Genomic DNA, 21,701 nt, shown 5'->3' on the forward strand with positions numbered 1-21,701 from the left:
TTTACCAAATTTTCAATTGAATGATAATTAGGGACTATATTCAACTACTGGGTAAGGTGTTCCTAGTTTATGATGATAAAATCATCTTATCAACCAATATGGGCAATTGACAAAGCATCCAAACCATTTCCATAAGCCATTTAAAGTTAATTAGTTATGGGCATGAACCATAGAGGATGCATAATTTACTGCTAACATATTAATTTTACTCACTTCGATTGAGATGAGAGTTTTAATGAGGTCTTTATTGAGTTGGTTCTTTCTCAGAGGAGTGATGGAAAGTCAGTGAATGTTGGAAAAAAATTCCTATTTTTGACATTTCAATAGTGAGTTGAAGCAGTACTTAGCAGTGACCAGTAGGAGAATAATTATACAGAAAACCTACTTGCTTCATATTTATATGTCTGGACACACTGGGTTTAGATTTTTTAAAAAACACTTGAGTTTGTAATATTTCCACTCAGGAGAATCTGAAGAATCTGCAATATTAACAATTGTCATGTAAGAGACCCTACATGTAAGAGAAATTTTTTCAATCGCATGTAGATTTTTTCCACCATCAATGACTTTGCTTACAAATTTCATGTTGTAAGAGCAAATTCAGAGTAGTTGCCCATATAGTGAAGTGTTTGGGTCTCCCATTGAGATATATTTTAATCCATTTGACTTCTAAATGTTGTATTTTAAATGATTTGAACTAAAAAACAATCCACACATGATTTCATTAGGGTTTCCTGAGAATTATTAGTTCCTAAAGGTTCAGGCTCCTTGGAACAAGGTTTCTTGGCATTACTGACATTTTAAGGTAAATAATCCTTTGTTGTGCGGGCCTGTCCAGTGCATTATTGGATGTTTATCTGCCTCCCTGGCCTCTAATATACTAGATTCCAGTAACACCGTCCTGCTAAAACCAGAATGTCTTCAGACATTGCTTAATTTCCCATGGGGAACAAAATCGCTCCCCTTGAGAGCTCCCATCTGAGGATGAGAAGTGATGGGGAACACATTCCAGAGTCACCTTAATCTAGGAAGCCTTTGGGCAAAGTGAAATAGGTAATAGATTGATCTGCTTCCTTCCACTTATTGAGGGAAACACAGTCGTGCTCATTCCAAAGGTTTCCATATTATTTTCATCACTCCTTTCTTCCCTGCCTCTGTCCTCCCTCAATCCCCATCTTCCCTTCTCTTTTACTGTTTCTTTATCTCCTCTTGGTCCCAACCCCTTTTTCATACAAGACATAAAATCTGTGATTTTTAAAAAACACCTCTGTTAATATCTGGACATTGAAGGATCTTCGGGCCTTACAATATTAGCTGGTATTTTAAAAAAAATATTTTTTTTATTGATTTGAGAGAGGAAGGGAGAGGGAGATAGAAACATCAATGATGAGAGAGAATCATCGATTGGCTGCCCCCTACTGGGGCTTGAGCCCGCAACCCGGGCGTGTGCCCTTGACAGGAATTGAACCTGGGACCCTTCCTATGCACTGAGCCAAACTGGGTAGGACAGCTGGCATTTTTTGATGCACTGTTATCTGTGGTTCAGGCTGACTGGTGTACACGGGACACCTGTGCTCTAGGCTAGGCCCAGAACCGGCAGCAGTGCTGTGCTAAGGGCACTCTGGCCGCAGGCGACGCTGAGTGAATGATAGCCACGAGTTGCCAGGCAGAGAAGCAGGGAGGGTTGGAGATGACTTTGTACTGTTTTATATTAGAAACATAAATAACTTCCTTCAGTTAAAATGTAGTTGAGATGGAGGGAGCCATTCCCGTTAAAGATGATCATCTCAAGCCGTTTATTGCACTACTTTTAAAATTCTGATTGGAAACCTGAGGCATACAAAAAGAAGACAAAATACATATCTATGCAAATCCATTTCCACTGCCTCCAAACAGTTCTCACAGGTTTTTGTGACAAACTGGAGCAGTGGGCATGCTCAGGCTCTGCTGGTGAAAAAGGAGAAATTGCTATCAAGTTTTTAGTGGAGAATTTAGCAATTCATGTCAAAAAGTTAAGAAATATTTCTTTTCTTTGATCCTGATACTGGACTTCTAAATTTTGTCCTAATAAGAAAAAACAAAAAATAGATATAAAAAACGTTTAAATACAGTTCTTAATAGCAAAAATTAGAAAAAACCTGAGTATCCTACATTAATGGACTGATTGAATAAATTATAATATATATTTAGTTGAAAACTATGCTGTAATTAAAATTATGTTGAAAAAACATTAAATAACATTGGAAGATATGGGTAATTTTGTTAGTATAAAAGCATGCTACTAAATAATTTGTGTAAGGAAAGTTACAAATCATTTAAACAAATCTATTTATGGGTCATAATTTTTATCATAGTTATTTTATTTTTTTGTTAGTCCTCATTTGAGGTTATTTTTTCCATTACATTTTAGAGAGAATGGAGGGGGGAGAGAGAAACATTGATGTGAGAGAGATACATCAATTGGTTGCCTCCCATTTGTGCCCCGAACCAGGGCCTGGGATCAAACCACCACCCAGGTATGAGCCCCTGGCTGGGAATTGAACCCGTGACCCTACCGTTAATGGGCTGATGCTCCAACCACTGAGCAACACCGGCCAGGGCTTCTCTTATTTTAATAGATATTTCATAAATGTTCTACAATGACCAAGTATTCTTTTTGGAATACAAATAAAGGAAAGGTTTTTAAAATTTAAGAAACTCTAGTGGAGGCCTACAAAGGGAAATGCCAGTGGCAAGTGTGTTTATCTTTGTGAAAGGTTTATTCCATTTGTAGATATTTTTAAAAGATATTATTTTCATCTCACATTTAAACATGTGTGATAGTAAAAAAAAATCCTCTGTTACTCAGAGGAATGTTAGGAAACGTGTTTGATAAAACCTGAGAAAAATTCCACACCAGCATTTTAGTTGAGGATGTTCTATGGTGGGTAAACAACTTATTATTGGTTTTCTGACTAGTGGAAAGGAAAGAAGTAAAAAATGATTACATGTCGGGTAATTTGTAGTCTTTCCCAGAAGCTCTTGTAAATTCTTCTAACCATGTGAATGTGGGAGAATTAATAGGTTGTGGAGTCCGGGGCTTCATTAGGGCCAATACTTCAAGCACGGGACAGTGCATTTGAGAATTGGCAATAATAATGATATGCCCATTTGTCCTGGTCAGCTCTGTTAACTGGTCATCAGAGAGTGTCCGGAGAGAGAGAAAAAAATATTAGAGAAAAATCATATTCAGAGACAAAGGGAAAGAATTTAAAAATATATTCTTTCATCATTGCAGAGGTAACAACGAAACACATCTGTGTATCTGAGATCACCTCCCATTGAACTTGTGAGATCAGAAACTGGAAAAGAGAGAATGCCAGAGAGGAAATGTTGATGAAATAGGAAGCTGGGTTTAGGGATGGTCGCGTGGTGGTTTATTATTTCCACAAATGTATGATCTTAAATGTGTTTTGCTCCTTACCTTTAAATCTCAACACGGAATAGAACACTTTCAGTGCATAAAACTATCTTGTTTTAAATTTACAGTCATCGTAGCCCTAGCTGGTTTGACTCAGTGGATAGACTGTTGGCCTGTGGACCAAAGGGTCCTGGGTTTGATTCTGGTCAAGGGCATATACATTAGGCTCCTAACTGGCCGGGGCCCTGGTCGGAGCATGTGCAGGAGGCAACCAATCAGTGTGTCTCTCACATTGATGTTTCTCTCTGTCTTTCCCTCTGTCTTCTACTCTCCCTAAAAATCAATGGAAACATATCCTTGGGTGAGGATTAACCAAAAAAATAAAAAATTTACAGTCGTCATTTCATCTCAGGTTTTCCGGACCCCTTGCAGGCTGGTGGCAGCGCTCCATGGCTCCCCAAACTCCAGGCAGTAGAACATTCTAGTCCTGGGGGAAGGCAGGAATCCACACCTTGGCCACTGCAAGCCGTAGTCAACGGCCCGGAGCCACCGCACACACAGTGGCTCGGGCTGCTCACTGAGCCACATTCTGACTGTGCATTGTGAAGGCCAGCCCCAGAGCTAGTGAAGATGCTCGTGTGGTTCTGATTTCACGGCAATGCTGGGCAAGCTCAGCCACATCTCCTCTCTGGGGAGACCCGCCATCAGGGGTCACACCTGCTCCACGTGGCCTGTGGCTGTGCCAGGCTGTGGACAGAGCAGGTGTCCCCTCTGTTGCGATGCCAGGTCAGGGACATCACTGAGCCTCAGTTGTTTGTGGTCTGGTAGGGAGAACGGCAAACTCCCTCTCTAGAAACCCTCGATAGCACAGATGTGAACACACCACTCCCTCCTCAAGTTTCATGAATCTCATGTACATTCCAGAGTCAACAGCAAGTGCTGCACATTTCATGATTCCCTTGACGTCTCTTTGCCCTTTAATAGAGAATCATTTAATAGAATTGTTTCTTCCTCTTTCCAGTCCCCGAGCTAGAAACTGAAGCTCAACAAATCTCTTCTGAAAAAACTTCTTCTCTTTACATGCAATAATAGAACATATTACGACACCACGAAGGTTGAAGTGCCATTAAAAAAACAATCTTTCAGAGGATGTACTGATATTTAGGAGGTTTGAAAAATGCTAAATGAGTAAGTCTTAAAATAGTGGAGGCTTATACTGCTCATGAGGGGAAAACTCCACAGCACCAGATAGTAATTTTAAACCACAAACATTACCATCGTCAACCATGAGGACTAATCGACTTGGGGCAGTGGAGTGCTTTATTCATATTGATCCATCAGTATTCGGCAGGATTAGTGCTAATTCCTTTGTAAGTCAACTCTCCCTGTAAATTCTGATGGAGAATAGCTAACAGGGGACGAGTTTTGTTCCTAAATAGTTATGTTCCTGTATTCACTTTTACCTTGTTTAGCTACTTGAGCTATATCAAGCTTGTGTTTCTAACCACAGAGGGTGGGGGCAGCGCATTTTAATAGAAGGAACAGTGAGATAAGTCCCAGTCCTCACCCACAAAGAGAGGGAGGCAGTGCTGGTGAATGAGATGGTAACACTTCAATAATAATAAAAAAAAATCTCTCAGCTTGTCTTGTTCTATTAATATGTGGCAAAAATGGGAAAGCTTTGGCTTTTGACACATTCGGTTATTAGAATGAGCTCGAGTAGACAGACAATGAATGATGATCCACTACAGGTCCAGACCCTCCCCCTCCCTCACCGCCCCCCCCACCCCCCCATCCCAGAGCTATTACAAAACAGTTTGTGGTGGGAAGGAAATTGAATGTTAAGTATGTTGAAAACAAACTTCAAATGTTAATAATATGTAAATTGTTTTGAAAAGCACTGTACAGTACAAGGCAATCACCAGGACAGGTTCTTTCACACCCTTATTGCTTACCCCCTCCATCAGCCTCATGCCTCGCTTTGAATTTCCTTCCTTATAAACCCTTCGTGGCCAGCCTGCCATCCTGAAATTACCCTCGAAATGAAACAAACTTCAGAGGATGAACTGAAAAGGGACGGTGAACATGTGGGAGGGAAAGAGCCTCAGACCTCAGAGGTCCCAGGGGGTCGTGGCCAGTAGAGGTGGAGTCGGTGGCCCTTTAGTAAAGTCACCAGGTTCTTCTTCCCTCATCTGGTTAGTGTGACGACCACTTGCTGGCATCTCAGTTTCTTCCGTTGACCCTGACAACCCCCAGCATGGAGGAACCTTGAGTCTTTCTCTGGTTCTCACCAAGTCCCCGACATCACTGGTTGTAAGCCTTGTTGGATCATCTTCAAAGCCATCAGATACGGTGTAACAGCCCACCGGTGAACGTTTCGCTCTTCTTCCCTCCTGCCGAGCAGAAGGACCTGGGAGATAGATAAACACTAAGTAGCCCCATGAACAGAGAGGCTACTTACACAACCAGCCAGGGAAGGACGACTTAAGAGCAGCCTGTTCTCATCAATATTCCGCTGAGCTGAAGGGCTGTGTCCTTTTCTTTTTGAATTAACCTATTTATTTTGCGATAGGTTCACATCATTATAAGAATTAATACAAAGAGATTCTCATTAGTAATCCTTTAGTCAGTTTTCCCCAATGCAAATATCTTGCAAAACAATAGTACAGTTAGGATCTAGACATTAACATCTGTCTTCTTCAGATGTTCCCAGTTTTATTGTGCATGTATGTGTGCATATGTTTACTTATGTGCAATTTTACCATGTATGTAGGTTTGTGCATATGTTACCACTGTCATGATACAGAAAGCTATCATCATCATGGGTCACTTTTTCATACTTGTCTTCATCCCACTCTCCTCTCCCTCTAACCGCTGGCAGCCACGACTCTGTCCTTTATTTTCATAATTCTGTCATTTCAAAAATGTTACACAGGTGGAATAGTATAGTATATAACGATTTGGGATTGGTTTTATTCACTCAGGATAATTCCCTTGAGAATTATCTCATTTTTATCCCAAGGTTTGAGGGGTTATGTCATAATCAGGATAATCATGTCTCTCACTTAATAGGATTATAAAGTTAGCAAGCCACTTTCATATGCAATATTCATCTGATGCTCTCAACAGGATAGAAACAAAAGACTTAAAAGAAAAGAAGTATAGATGACGTGGTTCAATTTTGTAGCTGTGGCAAGGTTGGCTGGCTCTTCAGCAAACCCCCTTCCTCACCCTCCAGGGATGCACCTGGACTGCACCTTCCAGCTTCTCTTTTGGACAGCTGGCCCTGTGACTAGGTTCTGGACAGTGGGACAGAGGTGATGCATCCCAAGTCCAGCCCGGGAAAACCTCCCACGCAGGCCCTTCCACATTCTTTTTCCTTCTGGGGCCATCTTGGAATCCTGTGTCGAACTTGGTAGAGCCCCAGGGTGGGACACATCACCCTGAATTAACTCTCTGGGATCTCTTGGCTCTCCGAGCTGTGAGTGACCAGAGGCATGGAGCAGCCACTGTGCCTCTGGAGGTGGCCGAGGGAGGGAAACACTAGCAGACTGTCACACGCCCTGTCCTTCATTTCCTCCCCAGGTCTGTCCTCGACCAAGGGCATGCACGGCACTGTCCTCACACACTCAAAGCAAGTTGCTGTAAGAGTTTCTCCGTTTTCTTTGAGTTTTGTTGTTTTGTTTTGTAATTCTTCCGGAATTAATCTTTAGGAAGGGCGCTGTGCTATTCAGCACCTTGTTAGCCATTCCATGCAGGTCTTTATCCAGGAATTAATTTTATTTCTGTTATTATAAAAGAAAAAAAGTAGAGGAAAAAGGTAATCTTGGACTTACCTTGCTAAGACATACTATGTTTCTGGCATGGTAGAATTCCTGTGCTTTTGCTGGGTGTGTGAGCTTTCGCATCTGGATAATCCTACCAATGCAATGCAATTCTGATTAATTCAGGGAAGAAAACCGAGGGAGCCATGGGGCTGGGTGGGCCCTTAAGATGTAGGGAGGCGTGTCTGTGAGTGGTTTCAATCTCCCTGAATCTTCCTGCAAACGTTCTCCTCATTTCTGCTCATCTTCCTGTTCTCATCACTCCCATTCAGAGATGTTTTCGGTTCTCGTTCCTTTGCTCTCTTGAAACAGATGTTTTTGAAGTGACATGTTTATCTGCAGAGAAAAGTGATGGGGATTCTTTCCACATGAATAGCTGCAAATGAAAACTGGCTTCTGGAACTTACCTTTTTGGCAGCCTGGCAGGCTTTCAACTCTACCTCCCCACCACTCCCCCCCCCCCCCCAATCCCCAACCTCCCCCTTTCCCTGCACCTCACAGCCCCAGCATGGACTGTGGTAGATTCTGAATGATGTTCTGGGTTTTCTTTTCCATTGTTTTTATTTACTTTTTCCTGAAGAACAATGGCCAGTAAAGTGGGTTCTTCCATTAGCATGCTTTCCCAATAAGCTCTGCCCACCTAGAGTCACATTTCAGGGAGATGGTGTTTTCCTAGAATAATGGCCAATCTTGCACTTTTTGGGGGACACTATTTCCTTCTTTAAAATGTGTGAGTTGAGTGGTGGTAAAAACAAGTAAGGGATAAATTGGCTGTTAAGAAATGTTTTTTTTTTTTTTTAATAAGATCAAGAATGATTGGAGGTGCAGAAGAGACACCTTTCTAAATCACTGTGTTATATGACTACAAGATCTCCACAGGAATAAAATCAGTATTATAACTCACAGTGAATGGAAACTTTAACCCTGGGTCATAATGACTCCTAGAACAGCATACAAATAGAAGGCTTCTTTTGCACCAAACAGTACTTTCTGCTTAGTGTTCACAGTCCATGAGTAGGCATGCATGCACACACTCACTCATGCTCATACCCACAAACACGCACCCTGAAAGGAGATTTACCATGTAGAACAGAGACTAGGAGAAGACTGAATATGCAGGGTTGCTCCATGGCCTAGCTTCATGAAAACAAAAGGAATGCAAACATTCACCAGAAAATCCACAGCAGCCAAGAGAGCATGTAGTGATACCCTTGAACAGGTCCACGCTAATGGAATGGAACAATCACGTGTAGAAGCAAGTAATTAAAAAGCAGTATTTATTTGCTGTTTAATTTTTTTCTTGTGGCAGATTTTTTTTGCCTACTTATGTTGTGCATGTATTAATATTATAATATTGAAGTATTTATGCACATCCTTACATATACCAGCTGGATCTAGTGAGGGAAAGCCTGTATCTGCAGAAAATTACTTATGATATTCTTTTATTACTCTTTTGAATGTCTATTGGATGTGTAGTAGTATTCTCTCTCTCTTTTTTGGTGGGTGGGGCATATTTTATTAAGCTTTTCAAAGACACAGCTTTAGGCATTATTGATTATTTCTGTTATAAGTTTGTTTTCTACTTAATCAAGTTTTGTTTTTGTGTTTATTTTTTTTGTCTTTTACTTTCTTTGGATTAACATGTTCTTTTTAAATTTCTTGAGATAGTTAATGAAATAACATATTTTCAGATTTTCTCCTTTTTTAATATATTTATTTAAGTCTACACATTTCCCTCTAAGCACTGCTTTACCTACATGCCACAAGTTTTGATATATCATATTTTCATTAACATTTAAAATTATTTTCTAATTTAATTTTGACCCAACATCATTTAGAAGTATATTCCTAAATTTCCAAACATTTAGAATATTTCTAGTCATTTTTATTGTTAATTTCAAGTTGAGTTTCACTGTTGTCAGAGAACATTATCTGTATGATTTCAAATATTTGAAATTTGTTGAGACTTCTTGCTATGACCCAGTATGTGGACAATTTTGCTAACTGCCACTGGTACACTTGAAGAGAATGTTGTACTCTGCAACAGGGTAAAGTGTTCAGAACATGTTCAATTGCATCAATTTTGTTAATGATTTTGATTAAAATCTTTAATAATCTTATTCATTTTAAACTAGTTATTAACTTATATGAAAGGTATATAAAATGTATATATGAATCTAATATTTTTTTCTTAAGTGAAAAATTAATTACAGCCCAATAATTAATTTAAATCTATCGGTACATCTGTATGTGGGTATCATAGAAGCACATGTCTCTTTTATTTATGGCATTAACAAAAGGTACAAGTTGTATAACGAGGCTCTTCTTGCCAATCATTATTTTTGTTGGTGTTCCTGTTTTCTGTTTAAAGGCCATTAAATCAGGAAACCACATGTCCAAAACAAGTCCCTTCCCAGAAATTACTGAAAGCAATGATCCATACCACCACCAAATTCATGCAACACCCTATTAACACATGAGAGATAACATTTGTGCTGCACTGTTCAGGTATCAGACAAACCTATTTGTAACAAAAATATATAGTATGCTCCCCCCTCACTAAGTGCCTGCATTCCTCTACTCTGCTGCTAGGTTGGTGTTTCTAAAATGCAAATCTTATTATGCTACCCCTTTACCCCATTTAATAAATTTCCAGGGCCCCTCCTTACTTCAGGAGAAATTAAATTTCTTTAGCTTGGCATGCCAAGCCCACCAGGGTGTGGCTCCTGCCTTCTTCTCAAGTTGTATCTCTTCACATATCCCCGAGTTCCAGCCATCCATGGAATTTTCTGGATGGATCACAGTCTTTAGGCTGCTTTCTCAGTCCACAGTCCACCATTTCTTCATCCCATCCTGCTTTCCTGGCTGATGCCTATCTGGCCTCAAGACTGCTCTGATGTCACCTTCTCTAGGAAGGGCCTTGCTATTTGGAGAGTCCTCTCCTCTGTGCTTTCTTAGCACCCTTGTCCCACCTCTGCCACCACGCTTGCTGTGCTGCAGGGCAGGTGTGGATTAGCTGTCTGTCTTTCCTCATTGAGGGAAGACACTGTAGTTCCCCCCTTTGTATTTCCAGAGCCTGCCTCAGTGCCTGCACACAGAAAGCACCCGGTAAATGTTGGGTGAGTGTTTCAAGTGCAGCCATCTTGATTATAGAAACCGACAAATCACCAGAAAAATACTCAGATGGCGTCATGGGTGACATTAAAGCATAAGCCTGAACATCTCTTTGGGCACTGCATTTGGGGGAGTTGTTCTAATTTACTTTCTATGGCATTTAGGTAAGCGGCAGGGGATGGGAGTGACATGGAGGAAACAGGTGTGTGAAAAGTACACGGAGACGCCTTTGGCTTACGAATCCACGGATATGAGGAACTGCAACGGTGATTTTTTATTCAAATTAGTTTTGAGGACTCGTGATTCATTGGGACATGTAAGGGAAGTGCTGTGAAGGATGCAGTTCCCTCTCACATTCGTTCAAACCGAACAAAAGCCCGTCGGAGACAATAGCCATCCTTGGCCACAATGGCATTTGACGAGCTGCTCATCCATTCTCAGAGGGAACAACCTTGGGCAGAATAGACAGATGCAGAAAGTATGTTTCCTGGCTTTTTGTCCCAGTTTATTTTTACTTGTGCTTCTCTTATGATTTCATTCTCGTGGTGTCTAAAACTTGGCAAATATATATGTTCTCAAGGCATAGTGTTGTAGGGTTTTTGAGACCTCATCCGGGTAGGAACAGTGCTTAGTCCATTGTAGGGTTTTTGAAGTTGTGAAGTTGAGTCAAAAAGTTGCTTCCTAATAAAGTCAACCCCACTGGTCCTAGAAATTATCTTTGTGGGATGGTAGCGGGGAAGACGTTCTCCTACTCCAATAGTCTTTCAGATTTCAAAATACAGAGTTGAGGCCTTCTCTCATTTAGTTCCTCTCTTCCAACACTGTTATGCGTCCCAAACACTGGCATGGTATCCAGGGAACTCAGGCCGCAGGACTTGTTCTAGACTTAGGGCTCAGAGAACTGAAATGATGCAACCTTTCATTGTCTGTCTTGGAGCAAAGACGCAAATGGAAAGCACAGAGGTTATTTGGGGAAATGAAAGACTCATGTGAAGGTGCGATGGCTCCTCCACAATGAAATGACACATTAGATGAACAGAAAGGCATCCCGCCAAGGTTGGAAAGCATAAGCTATTCCTAAAATGGTGTTGCACGTCTATACTGGAACTGTTATTTGGCAGCCTCGGTGACAGCAATGGATGGAGTGCTGGAAACTCTGAGCATTCACTCAGAAGAGAAATTTTACTGTTATTGTTGTGTATCTTCTTTTCTCTTCCCTCCCTTTCTCGCTTTCTCCCTTCCTTTAGGTGTGCAGACCAAAAATCTTTGTGAGTGGTATTAAAAAACTAGATGCATAGACTCCAGCTTATCATGGCACCTGTCCTTGGGGACATTGGCCTTTTCAAAAAATATTTTTTGAAATAAGTTTTTATTGATTTCAGAGAAAAGGAGAGCAAGGGAGAGAGAGATAGGAATATCAATGATGAGAGAGAATCATTGATTGGCTGCCTCCTGCACCCTATCCCCCCACTGGGGATCAAGCCCCAAACCCAGGCATGAGCCTTGACAGGGAATTGAACCAGTGACCTCTTGGTGCATGGGACAATGCTCAGCCAACTGAGCCACACTGGCTGGGCACCATTTACTTTTTTCAAAAAGTTTATATAGTTTTTGTGTTGCCATAATTTTTTTCTTTTTCATTTTGTCTTAATATGTTCACTTTTTATTGCATTATGACTTCAGCTTTCACCTTTGTTTCACAGATCTGCTTTCTTGAATTTAATTGAACACAAAGCAGACAGATGCTCCCTAAAATTTATTTTTTGTTTCTTTTGGTGAATTTTCTTTTCAAAAGTGTGTCTTTGTCTGCATTTTGAGTGCTCTATTCTCTGCTTCCTTATTGCTGAGTCTTTTCACAGATTTTTTTTTTTTTCTGTTTTGTTGTCCTTGACTAAAGAGAGGTGAATGTTGTCTGGGTGTTGTCCAAGGCTCCCTTCACTGCCTGCCAGGGTGTTGGTGGAATCTTCTGCTCATCTCATAAGCTAGAAGGATGGGAGTAGACTTGAATTTTTGGTACCATTTACGCATCCAAAGGTATTTTATTCTGTGTCATTTCTTCTCTGGGATTGTTGAAGCCACTGGCGAAGCGTTTCCAGCTTCCTGTCGGGTCAGACCTGCACACTGGATACATACATGTGGCTGTGCCCAAGGTCTGGCTCTACACATCAGGGGAACCCCCACGGCTGATTTCTGCTCACTGTGGCACAAAGTGGGGGACTTCTGGGGCAGACGATTTCAGTGCTGCTGATCTGAAATGGTGAAGGGTTCACGGTGACGCTTTCCCTAGGGTCCTGGTGGCCAGATCACAAGAGATCTGAGGCTCTTCATGACATGATAATGTCCCCAATGTTGTGCTTCCCCAGGAGTGGGGGTTGTTAACAAGAGTGGTTATAAGTGATAGTCCATATGATGTTCATGATCATTTTAATTGTACATTGGCTGACTGTGATTCGTTTTTACATAGCATCCTTTGTCCTATCAAACAGAGTCAAGGGTTGGGATTTGAAGCGGCTCCTTCAGAAATGAATGACACTGGTGCCTGACCCCCTCATTCCTGTGTGTGTGTGTGTGTGTGTCTGTGTGTGTGTGTGTGTGTGTGTGTCCCTGAGTACTCGTGGGCATGTCTAATTGCCCGGCATGTAGCAGGTGTGTTAGCCTGGGGTCATGCCCTGGCCCTGGGAATCGACTTTGGTTCCACAGGGATTCCCTTTGGCGATCCCCTCCACCCAGGTGGTAGCAATCTAAGTTCAAAGCACTTTTATGAAATACAAGTGAAGTGAGAATTTGACGAAGGATGCTTTGGTTCCTGCTGTCTCAAATATGTGGTGTTTACAAACAATAAATATTTTTAATGGTTTCAACTCATAATAAAAAGAGTGACATAGGAGCATATACAGTAGGAATAGGAACTTGTCTTAGGAAAAGAAGTGTCAGTCATTTTCACGCGAACTTGTCCTTATATAATTAGCATTATGTTCCATGTGCCACTTCTTTTTAATCTTTTAAACGGTCTATTTTGTAAAGGGTGGTTTGGTTAAATCTATGTTGTGAATCCACTATCCATTTAATTGGAGACCCATGAATCTATCCCCTTTGAAAGGGGATAGACCTCTGTCATAGGGAATGCCTTTAAAGTCTTTGTTTTCTGGAAAGCATTTTAATGATGAAAGTTGGAGTTTGTCCACACCTGAGAATACACTTGATGGGTTCACATATACATGGCAATTCTATGAAATATAGATAGAGATATCTTGCATTATACCATACTATTTTCAAAACTTGCTATTGTTGTTAAATTGCTTTCTGATATTTGGCAGGATAGGAGTCTGTGGCCAGCTTGAATTTTCATTACTTTCAAATAATATATTTTATTTTCTCAAAGATTTTCAAGTTCTTTTCCTTATTCTTTCAATTAAAAAATTAGAATGGCAGACGTTAGATGTTTTCATTTGTTGTTTTCCTGGTTGTATTTGATCTCTTTTCATCTGTTCATCAAGGTGTTTCTTCCGTCTAGGAAAACTTCCTTGATTAAAGCTGCTTATATTTGCTTCTTATGGAAGCCCTATTGGCAGCAGATAGGACAATCTGGTTCTTACTCCTATTAGCCTTCCATTTTCGCCTCATCATTTTTTAATGCTTTGTCCTTTTCTCGTAGGTTTTGAGAATTGAGATGGGTCCTATTAGTGATTGATGGACATTCCTGGCAGGAACCTGAAGCCCCAAATGAAGGGAGAAATAGAAAAGTTTAAATTCACCCTCGTTTTACTTTGCCAGTTGCCGGTCCAAACAACCTGGAGGGCAGTTGGGCTCTTGGAGGAGAGAGAGCAAATTAGAGGCAGACGTAGCCAGGAATGCTTTTGCTCAAGAGCTTCCATTCCTTTTTTGGAGCAGCTCTCAGGGCTGGCCGCTGCAGTCTGCCCTCCTTTGGCAGGCGGGCTGTCTATGGTGTGTGAGTGACTCCAAGCCCTTCCGTGCCAACCACCTGTCCTGCGCTGCCTCTGAAACCCAGAGCACTTCCTAGAGCTGCTGATGGGAGCCACCGCCAACCTCACCTCCCAGGGGGCAGAGACCTCTGTCCATGTGCTTTGCCTATTTCCCTTTGCATGTTAGAGGTTCACAGTCAGGTGGCGATTCAAATGAACGTTCTCCGTATTTTACATCATTGACATTCCCGGGAATTTCTTTTGTATGGATGACCCCTTGCTTACATTTTGAGGTTGATCCAGAGTTTTTCCTTCTTTTTTTTTTATTGCTGATCATTTTCATGTGGATCTAGAGGGGAGTAGTTTACATATTGCCAAGAAGTCTAAGTGTTCTTTCTTGTGAATACAAGTCAGAGGATTTTGAAGTCAGGAAGGTGGGCTCAGCCTTGGGAAATGGAGACTTGATGGTAATCTTAAGTGTCCTGCTGCAATATTTCTCATCTGGTTGCCTATGATGATCAAAGTCACCAGATAATGGCAGTGATGGTAATGATAACAATTGCCTTAATGAAAAACAACCAGGAAATGAGATGTTGGTCAAAGGGCACAAAGTTCTAGTTATGAGATGAATAAGTTCTGAGGATCTAATGTACAGCATGATGACTAGTTAGCAAGTATTAGTTTTGAGTATTATATATGTGAAAGTTGCTAAGACAGTAAATCTTAAATATTCTCATCACAAAAAAATTGTAACTATGTGAGGTCATGGCTGTGTTAACTAACTATATTGTGGTGATCATTTTCCAATCTGTATTAAATCATCACGTTGTACACCTTAAACTTACACAATGTGATATGTCAATTACATCTCAATAAAGATGGGGGAAAAACAGACAGTGGGTCACATGGTTGATGTGACTATATTAATATCAATTTGATTTAATACTTATAGCAATCTAGGAGATTTGTTGGTTGGACCTCCATTTCATAGCTGACTCTCATAGAAATTAAATAACCTGCCTGCCCTGGCTGGGTGGCTCAGTTGGTTAGAGTGTTGTCCCATACACCAAAGGTTGTGGGTTAGATTCTCAGTCAGGGCACATACCTAGGTTGTGGGTTTGATCGCCAGTTGGGGTGTTTACGGGAGGCAAATGATCTCTCTCTCTCTCTCTCTCTCTCTCTCTCTCTCTCTCTCTCTCAAATCAATCAAAACATATCCTTGTATGAGGATTAAAAAATATAATAATGACTTGCCTGGAATTGCATAGCCAATATGTTGTGAAGTGTCCTCAAAGTTTCTGCTCTTTTTTTTTTTTTTTTTGCTGTCTGTCTGTCTGAAGTTTTGTCCTATCTCCAAATCTCTGTGGTGTTTAGTATTCCCAGTTACTGGACTTTGATCATCTGTTGGCATTTTATGGCTCTACATACTAGGTCCTTCTCTGAGGAGAGCATGCTTTATCATTTCTCTTATACCCTCTGGAAGTCTTGACTGGCAGGGGGGAAGGTCTTGTCCTCAGTTCCTAGGTTTATCACCCATCCTCATGTTTGTTTGTTTTTCAACTAGGGCATTTATCTGCTCCTAGAGGCATCCTTCCTGTCCAGTGAACTATTTTGCCTTCGTGTCTACCTTTGTAGCCCTCTAAGATTATTTTGGTGATTTAGATCTGCTTGGCTGTCTTGGAAGACCCATGGGCCAGGAGGCTGCTATTCTCCATGGTCACTGTGAACAAAGTACTGTCAACATAGCAGAATCTCAACCTGATGATGATGATGTTGCTGGTCATGCTTTACTGCGTCCAATTAGGGCAGCAAAAATTAAAAACAGAGAAACTGCAAAACCATTGATAATATAGGGAATTCTTGAAACATAAAAGCTGGAAAGTGTTGTGGGTGGTCAGTGTCTGGTAGATGAGAACATTTTTATTCTTGCTTCATAAAAATGTGTGCATTTATTTTATGACTTGCTCCTTGAGATATACTGGTCAGCTCCATCATTAGATGAATATTTTCCTTTACAACACATTGGAATAAATAAAAATATTGAATGACTCTAAAATGTGTCACTGTAATTGTAGGGTCATTCTTTGTTTCCTTTGTTCTAATTGAATTATGTCTTTTCCTCCCTTAGGTTACGGTCTTTGGTCAAACAGTTAGAGAGAGGCGAGGCTTCAGTGGTAGATCTTAAGAAGAATTTGGAATATGCAGCTACAGTGCTTGAGTCTGTATACATCGATGAAACCAGGTAAGCTAAAAATGACAAGAAGTTAGTGCACTGATGGTGAATTTTCCGTCAAATGGCCCTTCTGAATTGTCCCCCATGACATATATGGGGTAGCATTCAAATGACTGGCCTTGGAGCTTTAGTTTCCACAAGCAAACGGGGTAGATTTGAGCTCACATTTCCTCTGTACCTCCTCATCTATCAAAAGGAGCTTTTGATAGAACTATCTCATCCAGCCATTATGACACTGAAGTGAGACCATGTAATAGGGGAAAAGGCCATTGTAAAAATCTGGTAAGATTTTCTATCAACTGTAGGCTTCTACTATGATTATTGCATATTGTTAGGCTCAGTCTAAATATTATGGGCCTACTCTAGTTCACAGTATCTGTCTCTAAGTGGAGGGTCTGGGGTGAGGGAGAAGCATTTGTTCTCTTAAGCACCCCGTGTTTCTCCTTCAATCTTAAGTATGACATTTATTTTTCTTAGCCGACTCTTTGCACTTGAATTATCCAAAAGTATTAAAGTGCTTCCAATTACTAAATGCATTTGAAAACAACAAAATTGCTTTTCTTTTGAAAAACAAAGTTGAAATGATGAATATGAGATCTTCTTTTTAAAATTCAGATAGGCTCCTTTGTCAGTATTTGTGCATTCTTACATTTCTATGCCAAATTCCAATCTGAGATGATTCTTAGATGATATCCCAGTCATCTGAGAATTCTGTGGCTTAGTTTTTGTAACATGGTTGGTTCCTAATTTAAGGAAATTTGATAACATAGTCCCCCCTCCCTCAAATGTTATACTTTATCCTCTTTCCCCAACTGATGTGTTTAAAGAAAAAACAATCTTTTTATTAACACCAATTTTTACTTCTTTTTAGTAGGGCTTAATATAAGTATAAAATACAATTCTAAATTTGAGGTAACTTAGTATATTTATATTCTGTTCTAGTGGTCTGACCTATGAACAAGTTTGAAAAATCAGCTAAGTCCACCTGACAGATGACTTAAATGTCTGTGCTCAAATAAAGAACTGTTTATTTGGGGAATTTTGCTTGAATTTAATCATCTAAGTTTCTGTGGTGGCCTATCAAACCAGAGAATATCAGTTGACATTGTTAGGGTTTGAGTAATACTTTATAGTCTATTAGTTTTTCTTTTTAAAAATTACTTTTATTGGTATATAAATGGCACAGAACATTGTGTAAGTTTAAAGTGTACAATGTGTTGATTTGACACATTTATATATCACAATATGATTACCCCACAGCATTAACTAATACCTCTATCACGTCACATAATTATCATTATATTTTTGTGATGGGAACAATTAAGATCTAGTCTCGTAGCAACTTGAAAGTTTATAGTACATTATTGTTGTCTATGGCCAAGTCTTTAAATGTCAACTAAAAAACCCAACAATACCATAAGGTCCATCTATGAAATAACCTTCCCTGTGCATTGTTAAATGGAAGGTTTAGATTCCATTCAAATTCCACAAACCTAGGAATCAGGATGCTGGGTGCTCTGAGTGCAGTGGGTCTGAGACCCACAGAGCCTGAGATGGACTCTGTGTGACTTCCTCTGACTCAGTTCCTTGTCCAGGCCGGTAGAGAGAGCCATCCTGAAACATAACTTGTAGAAAAGACATTTCTGCAAGGCAAATGGTGAGCTTTCACTAGCCTTACCTAAAAGGTGCTGTATTTTTTGTGGCTGATTTAATTTGGTTTCTTTGCACCTGTGTCTGCAGATGAGGGGAGAGGAGCAGCTGTTCAGAACAGAGAGCTCTCACTTCAGGTTTTGTCTGTGTCCGGTTGTGTTTCTTGTGTTCAGGCGACTCCTGGATACGGAGGATGAGCTCAGTGACATCCAGTCAGATGCGGTGCCTTCCGAGGTCCGAGACTGGCTGGCCTCCACCTTCACGCGGCAGATGGGGATGATGCTCAGGCGGAGCGATGAGAAGCCGCGGTTCAAGAGCATCGTGCATGCAGTGCAGGCTGGGATATTCGTGGAGAGGTAAAGACAACTGTCATTCATTCGATAACTAAAGCAGCATAAGGAACACCTGTTCCCCAACAACGGAAGATTTGCTTTGATGTACTTTTGGTGTCTTTATAAATGCTGAAAATCCTGGGTGCAAACAGATAGTCTTGAACAAAAGATAGCAAAAGCATTGCTACTTTCCTCTCTGTAGCACCATTAGGACAAGCTTTTGCCTCTGGCTCAGATTCTTTTTGTCAACTGAGTTGAGTCCAGTCTCCCGCTTTTAAAGAAGGACGTCATTGAATCCATCATCCTTGGACACATGTGGAGGATGTCTGCATCTGGGACAGGTCAGGGACAGCTTGTTGACCCCGGAGGGCAGTTCACTGAAAGGGCTTCAGTTCCCCTTGGAACTTTCCAATTCTCTTCGCCATTTTGTTCTTTGAAATTACATTGCTTCCCTTCCCTGGACATAGATTCCAGAAATCGATCTATTCTTCCTGTACTCCTTATTATAAAAATGGATTTATTCTTCCTGTAATCATTATTGGACAATTACAGGTTTTAGAATGTCACAGTTCACCCGGGATGTTTCCCTGCTTATTTTTGGCAATTCTAAAGAACAGCTCTTCTAAATGGGTTGCCCATAGGAGCTCATTGTCCAGGTTAAAGTTCTATATTGCATACTCTCTATGTTGTACTAGAATTCTCTTCTGGCAGAATTTTAATAATTTAATTTCCAATTTGAGCCACACAGATTTCATTCTTTTTTGTTTCCAACAGTTCATATGTTTGGGATTGTGTTAATTTCTTTTGAACTTTACACTTAGGCCACTTGATTGACTATGAAAAAAGATTACAAAAGAAATGTTAGGTGCCTTGGGTCGCCAGGTGACAAGACTTCTCATTACTTGTCAATACTTGTAAGATATAATATTGCATTTTCTCCTTCTCTGACTTTGGCAGAATGTATAGACGTACATCAAACATGGTTGGACTGAGCTACCCAGCAGTGGTTATAGAAGCATTAAAGGTAATACCAATGAAAAAGTATTATAATGCACAAGGTACTCTATAAAAGTACAGTTACACTTGTCATTACGAAATAAGAGGCTTTCATTTATAGTTCATTTAAATATTTCCCTGTCATTCCTGATTTTTTAAACTTTTATTATCTTTTACTTATCTGTTTAAATGGTATCACAATCTTTTCAGCCTTCATCTTGCTAATTGTTTTATTAAATCAAACTCTGTGTGTTTCATATTTTTCTACTTCCTTGGAGTCACTTCATTATGGGCTCATTCTGACTTTGGCCAAAGAAGATCAAATTTGATCTGGTTATAAATATTGAACATCAGGAAGATCTTTGGTGATCATTATTACACCATTATATGATTTCCTACTCTAAGTCCATTTTATAGATGAATAAACTGAGACTCAGTGAGATTTTTTTTTTTTAAAAAAGACCATTAGTTAGGGGCAGGACAAAGGTTTAATACCAGAGTTCCAGGTATACAATAAGCCATAAATAATGGCATGAACATAGGCCCCACAGCCCTGATCCTCTCCATATGCTCTCCTGTTTTCCCTAGACTCCCACTGAGCCCCCAAGTCCCATTTGAAGTCATGCGGATGTTTGAGTTTAAATGGTCTAAAACCGGTAGAATTACTCCCAATGAGACAAGCTCTTGGAATTGTACAGAATATTTCTAAGAGTCCCAGAGCAGATATATTCCTCTGGGTGTGTGCTGATTCGCATCCACTGGTCTGAGGGTATCCCAGTTGTGTTGAAGCTGATTTGGCTTGTGGATTTGAGGGTGGGCTGTGCTAAGGCCCAGGATCACTGGGCTGGTTGACATTGCATGGTGTCTACACATGGAGTTGCATCCACTTGCTCAGGGATGTCCCAGCATTCTGACTATGGTTAAAGCTGTTCTTGTCTTTCTCTGAAACCTGATGATATTTTCAGAATATAACTTCAATTACCTATTCATGGAATTGGGGGTGGGAGTGCTTCTTGATCAACATAATGTCAAGAAAAAGTCTTTTAGGGCCATTTTGATTATATATTTTATAGTTCTTTTCTCTTGTCTCTGTTCTCCATTTTCTGTCACTTTTTCTTTTAAACTTTATTGAATTTATTGGGGTAACATTGGTTCATAAAATTATGTAGGTTTCAAGTGTACAGTTTATACTACATCATCTGTATATTCCTTGTGTGTTCACCACTCAAAGTCTAGTCTTCTGCCATCACCATATATTTAACCCTCTTTACCCTTTTTCCTCTTTCCTACTCCCCTTTCCCTTTGGTAATCACCATACTGTTGTCTTTGTCTTTGAGTTTTTGTTTGTTTGTTTGTCTTTTTTGTTTGTTGCTTTCAGTTTTATATCCCACATATGAGTACAATCATATGGTTCTTGACTTTCTCCAACTGATTTATTTCACTTAGCATGATATTCTTAATATCCAACCATGTTGTTGAAAATGGCAGTATTTTATCTGTTCTTGTGGCTGGGTAGATACCCAGAAGAGGGATTGTTTGGGCATGTGGTAACTCTATTCTTATTTTTAAGGAACCTCCATACTGTAATGGCTGTATCAATTTACATTCCCACCAGCAGTGTATGAGGGTTCCCTTTTCTCTCCAATCTCTCCAATACTTGTTATAAATTGTCTTGTTGACAATAGCCATTCTCACAGGTGAATTGCCTCTTGGCTTTTTGGCTAAGATCGAGTGTAGTATCTGTCCTTAACAATTCAATATATCATCTCAACTCATGGTAAGAATATGAAAGATACTCAAGAAGGATACAGCAAGGAGACACGTTTTCTCTCATTCCTCTTCAACTCCCACTTTAATGCCTAATATATCAGTGTGATTTACAGTGACATTTCCCATTTAATCAGTGAAATCAATTCACATAAGATTTGATGTTTCATAACATCCACTCTGAAGATGCATTGATTTTCATAATTGAACCTGAAACATTGAGTGAGTCTTAGGAACATTAAAAGCATCTTTTATTTTTAATTCCTTCCTTTATTGGGAACATAAATACAGGTGATTATACAGGCACTAAGAAATTTATGAAAATATGTCTTCCGAATTGGAGCATCTTGTCTATGTAGAATAACTGAAGGAAACGTGGAGCAACCTGTGATGTGCACGATGGTTATTTTATGCTTAGGGAAAAGCGATTCTCGAATGTACACATGTCTTTCTGAGGGGAGG

At 40.1% G+C, this 21,701-nt stretch overlaps 1 protein-coding gene across 3 annotated transcripts in view; it reads left to right on the top strand.

The window, feature by feature from the left end:
* Positions 1-21,701, top strand: part of PDE1C (phosphodiesterase 1C) — a gene marked incomplete at both ends in the record, with an annotated part of 288,273 nt that overhangs the window by 183,375 nt on the left and 83,197 nt on the right. For all 3 annotated transcript variants that reach the window (XM_079786145.1, XM_079786146.1, XM_079786147.1), the window contains 3 exons: positions 16,390-16,503; positions 18,318-18,500; positions 19,434-19,500. In XM_079786145.1, the coding sequence (XP_079642271.1) occupies positions 16,390-16,503; positions 18,318-18,500; positions 19,434-19,500 (364 nt within the window). The remainder of the gene's footprint in view (positions 1-16,389; positions 16,504-18,317; positions 18,501-19,433; positions 19,501-21,701) is intronic.

This window comes from Cnephaeus nilssonii (assembly GCF_951640355.1).
Source record: "Cnephaeus nilssonii genome assembly, chromosome: 12".
Classification (NCBI taxonomy): Eukaryota; Metazoa; Chordata; class Mammalia; order Chiroptera; family Vespertilionidae; genus Cnephaeus; species Cnephaeus nilssonii.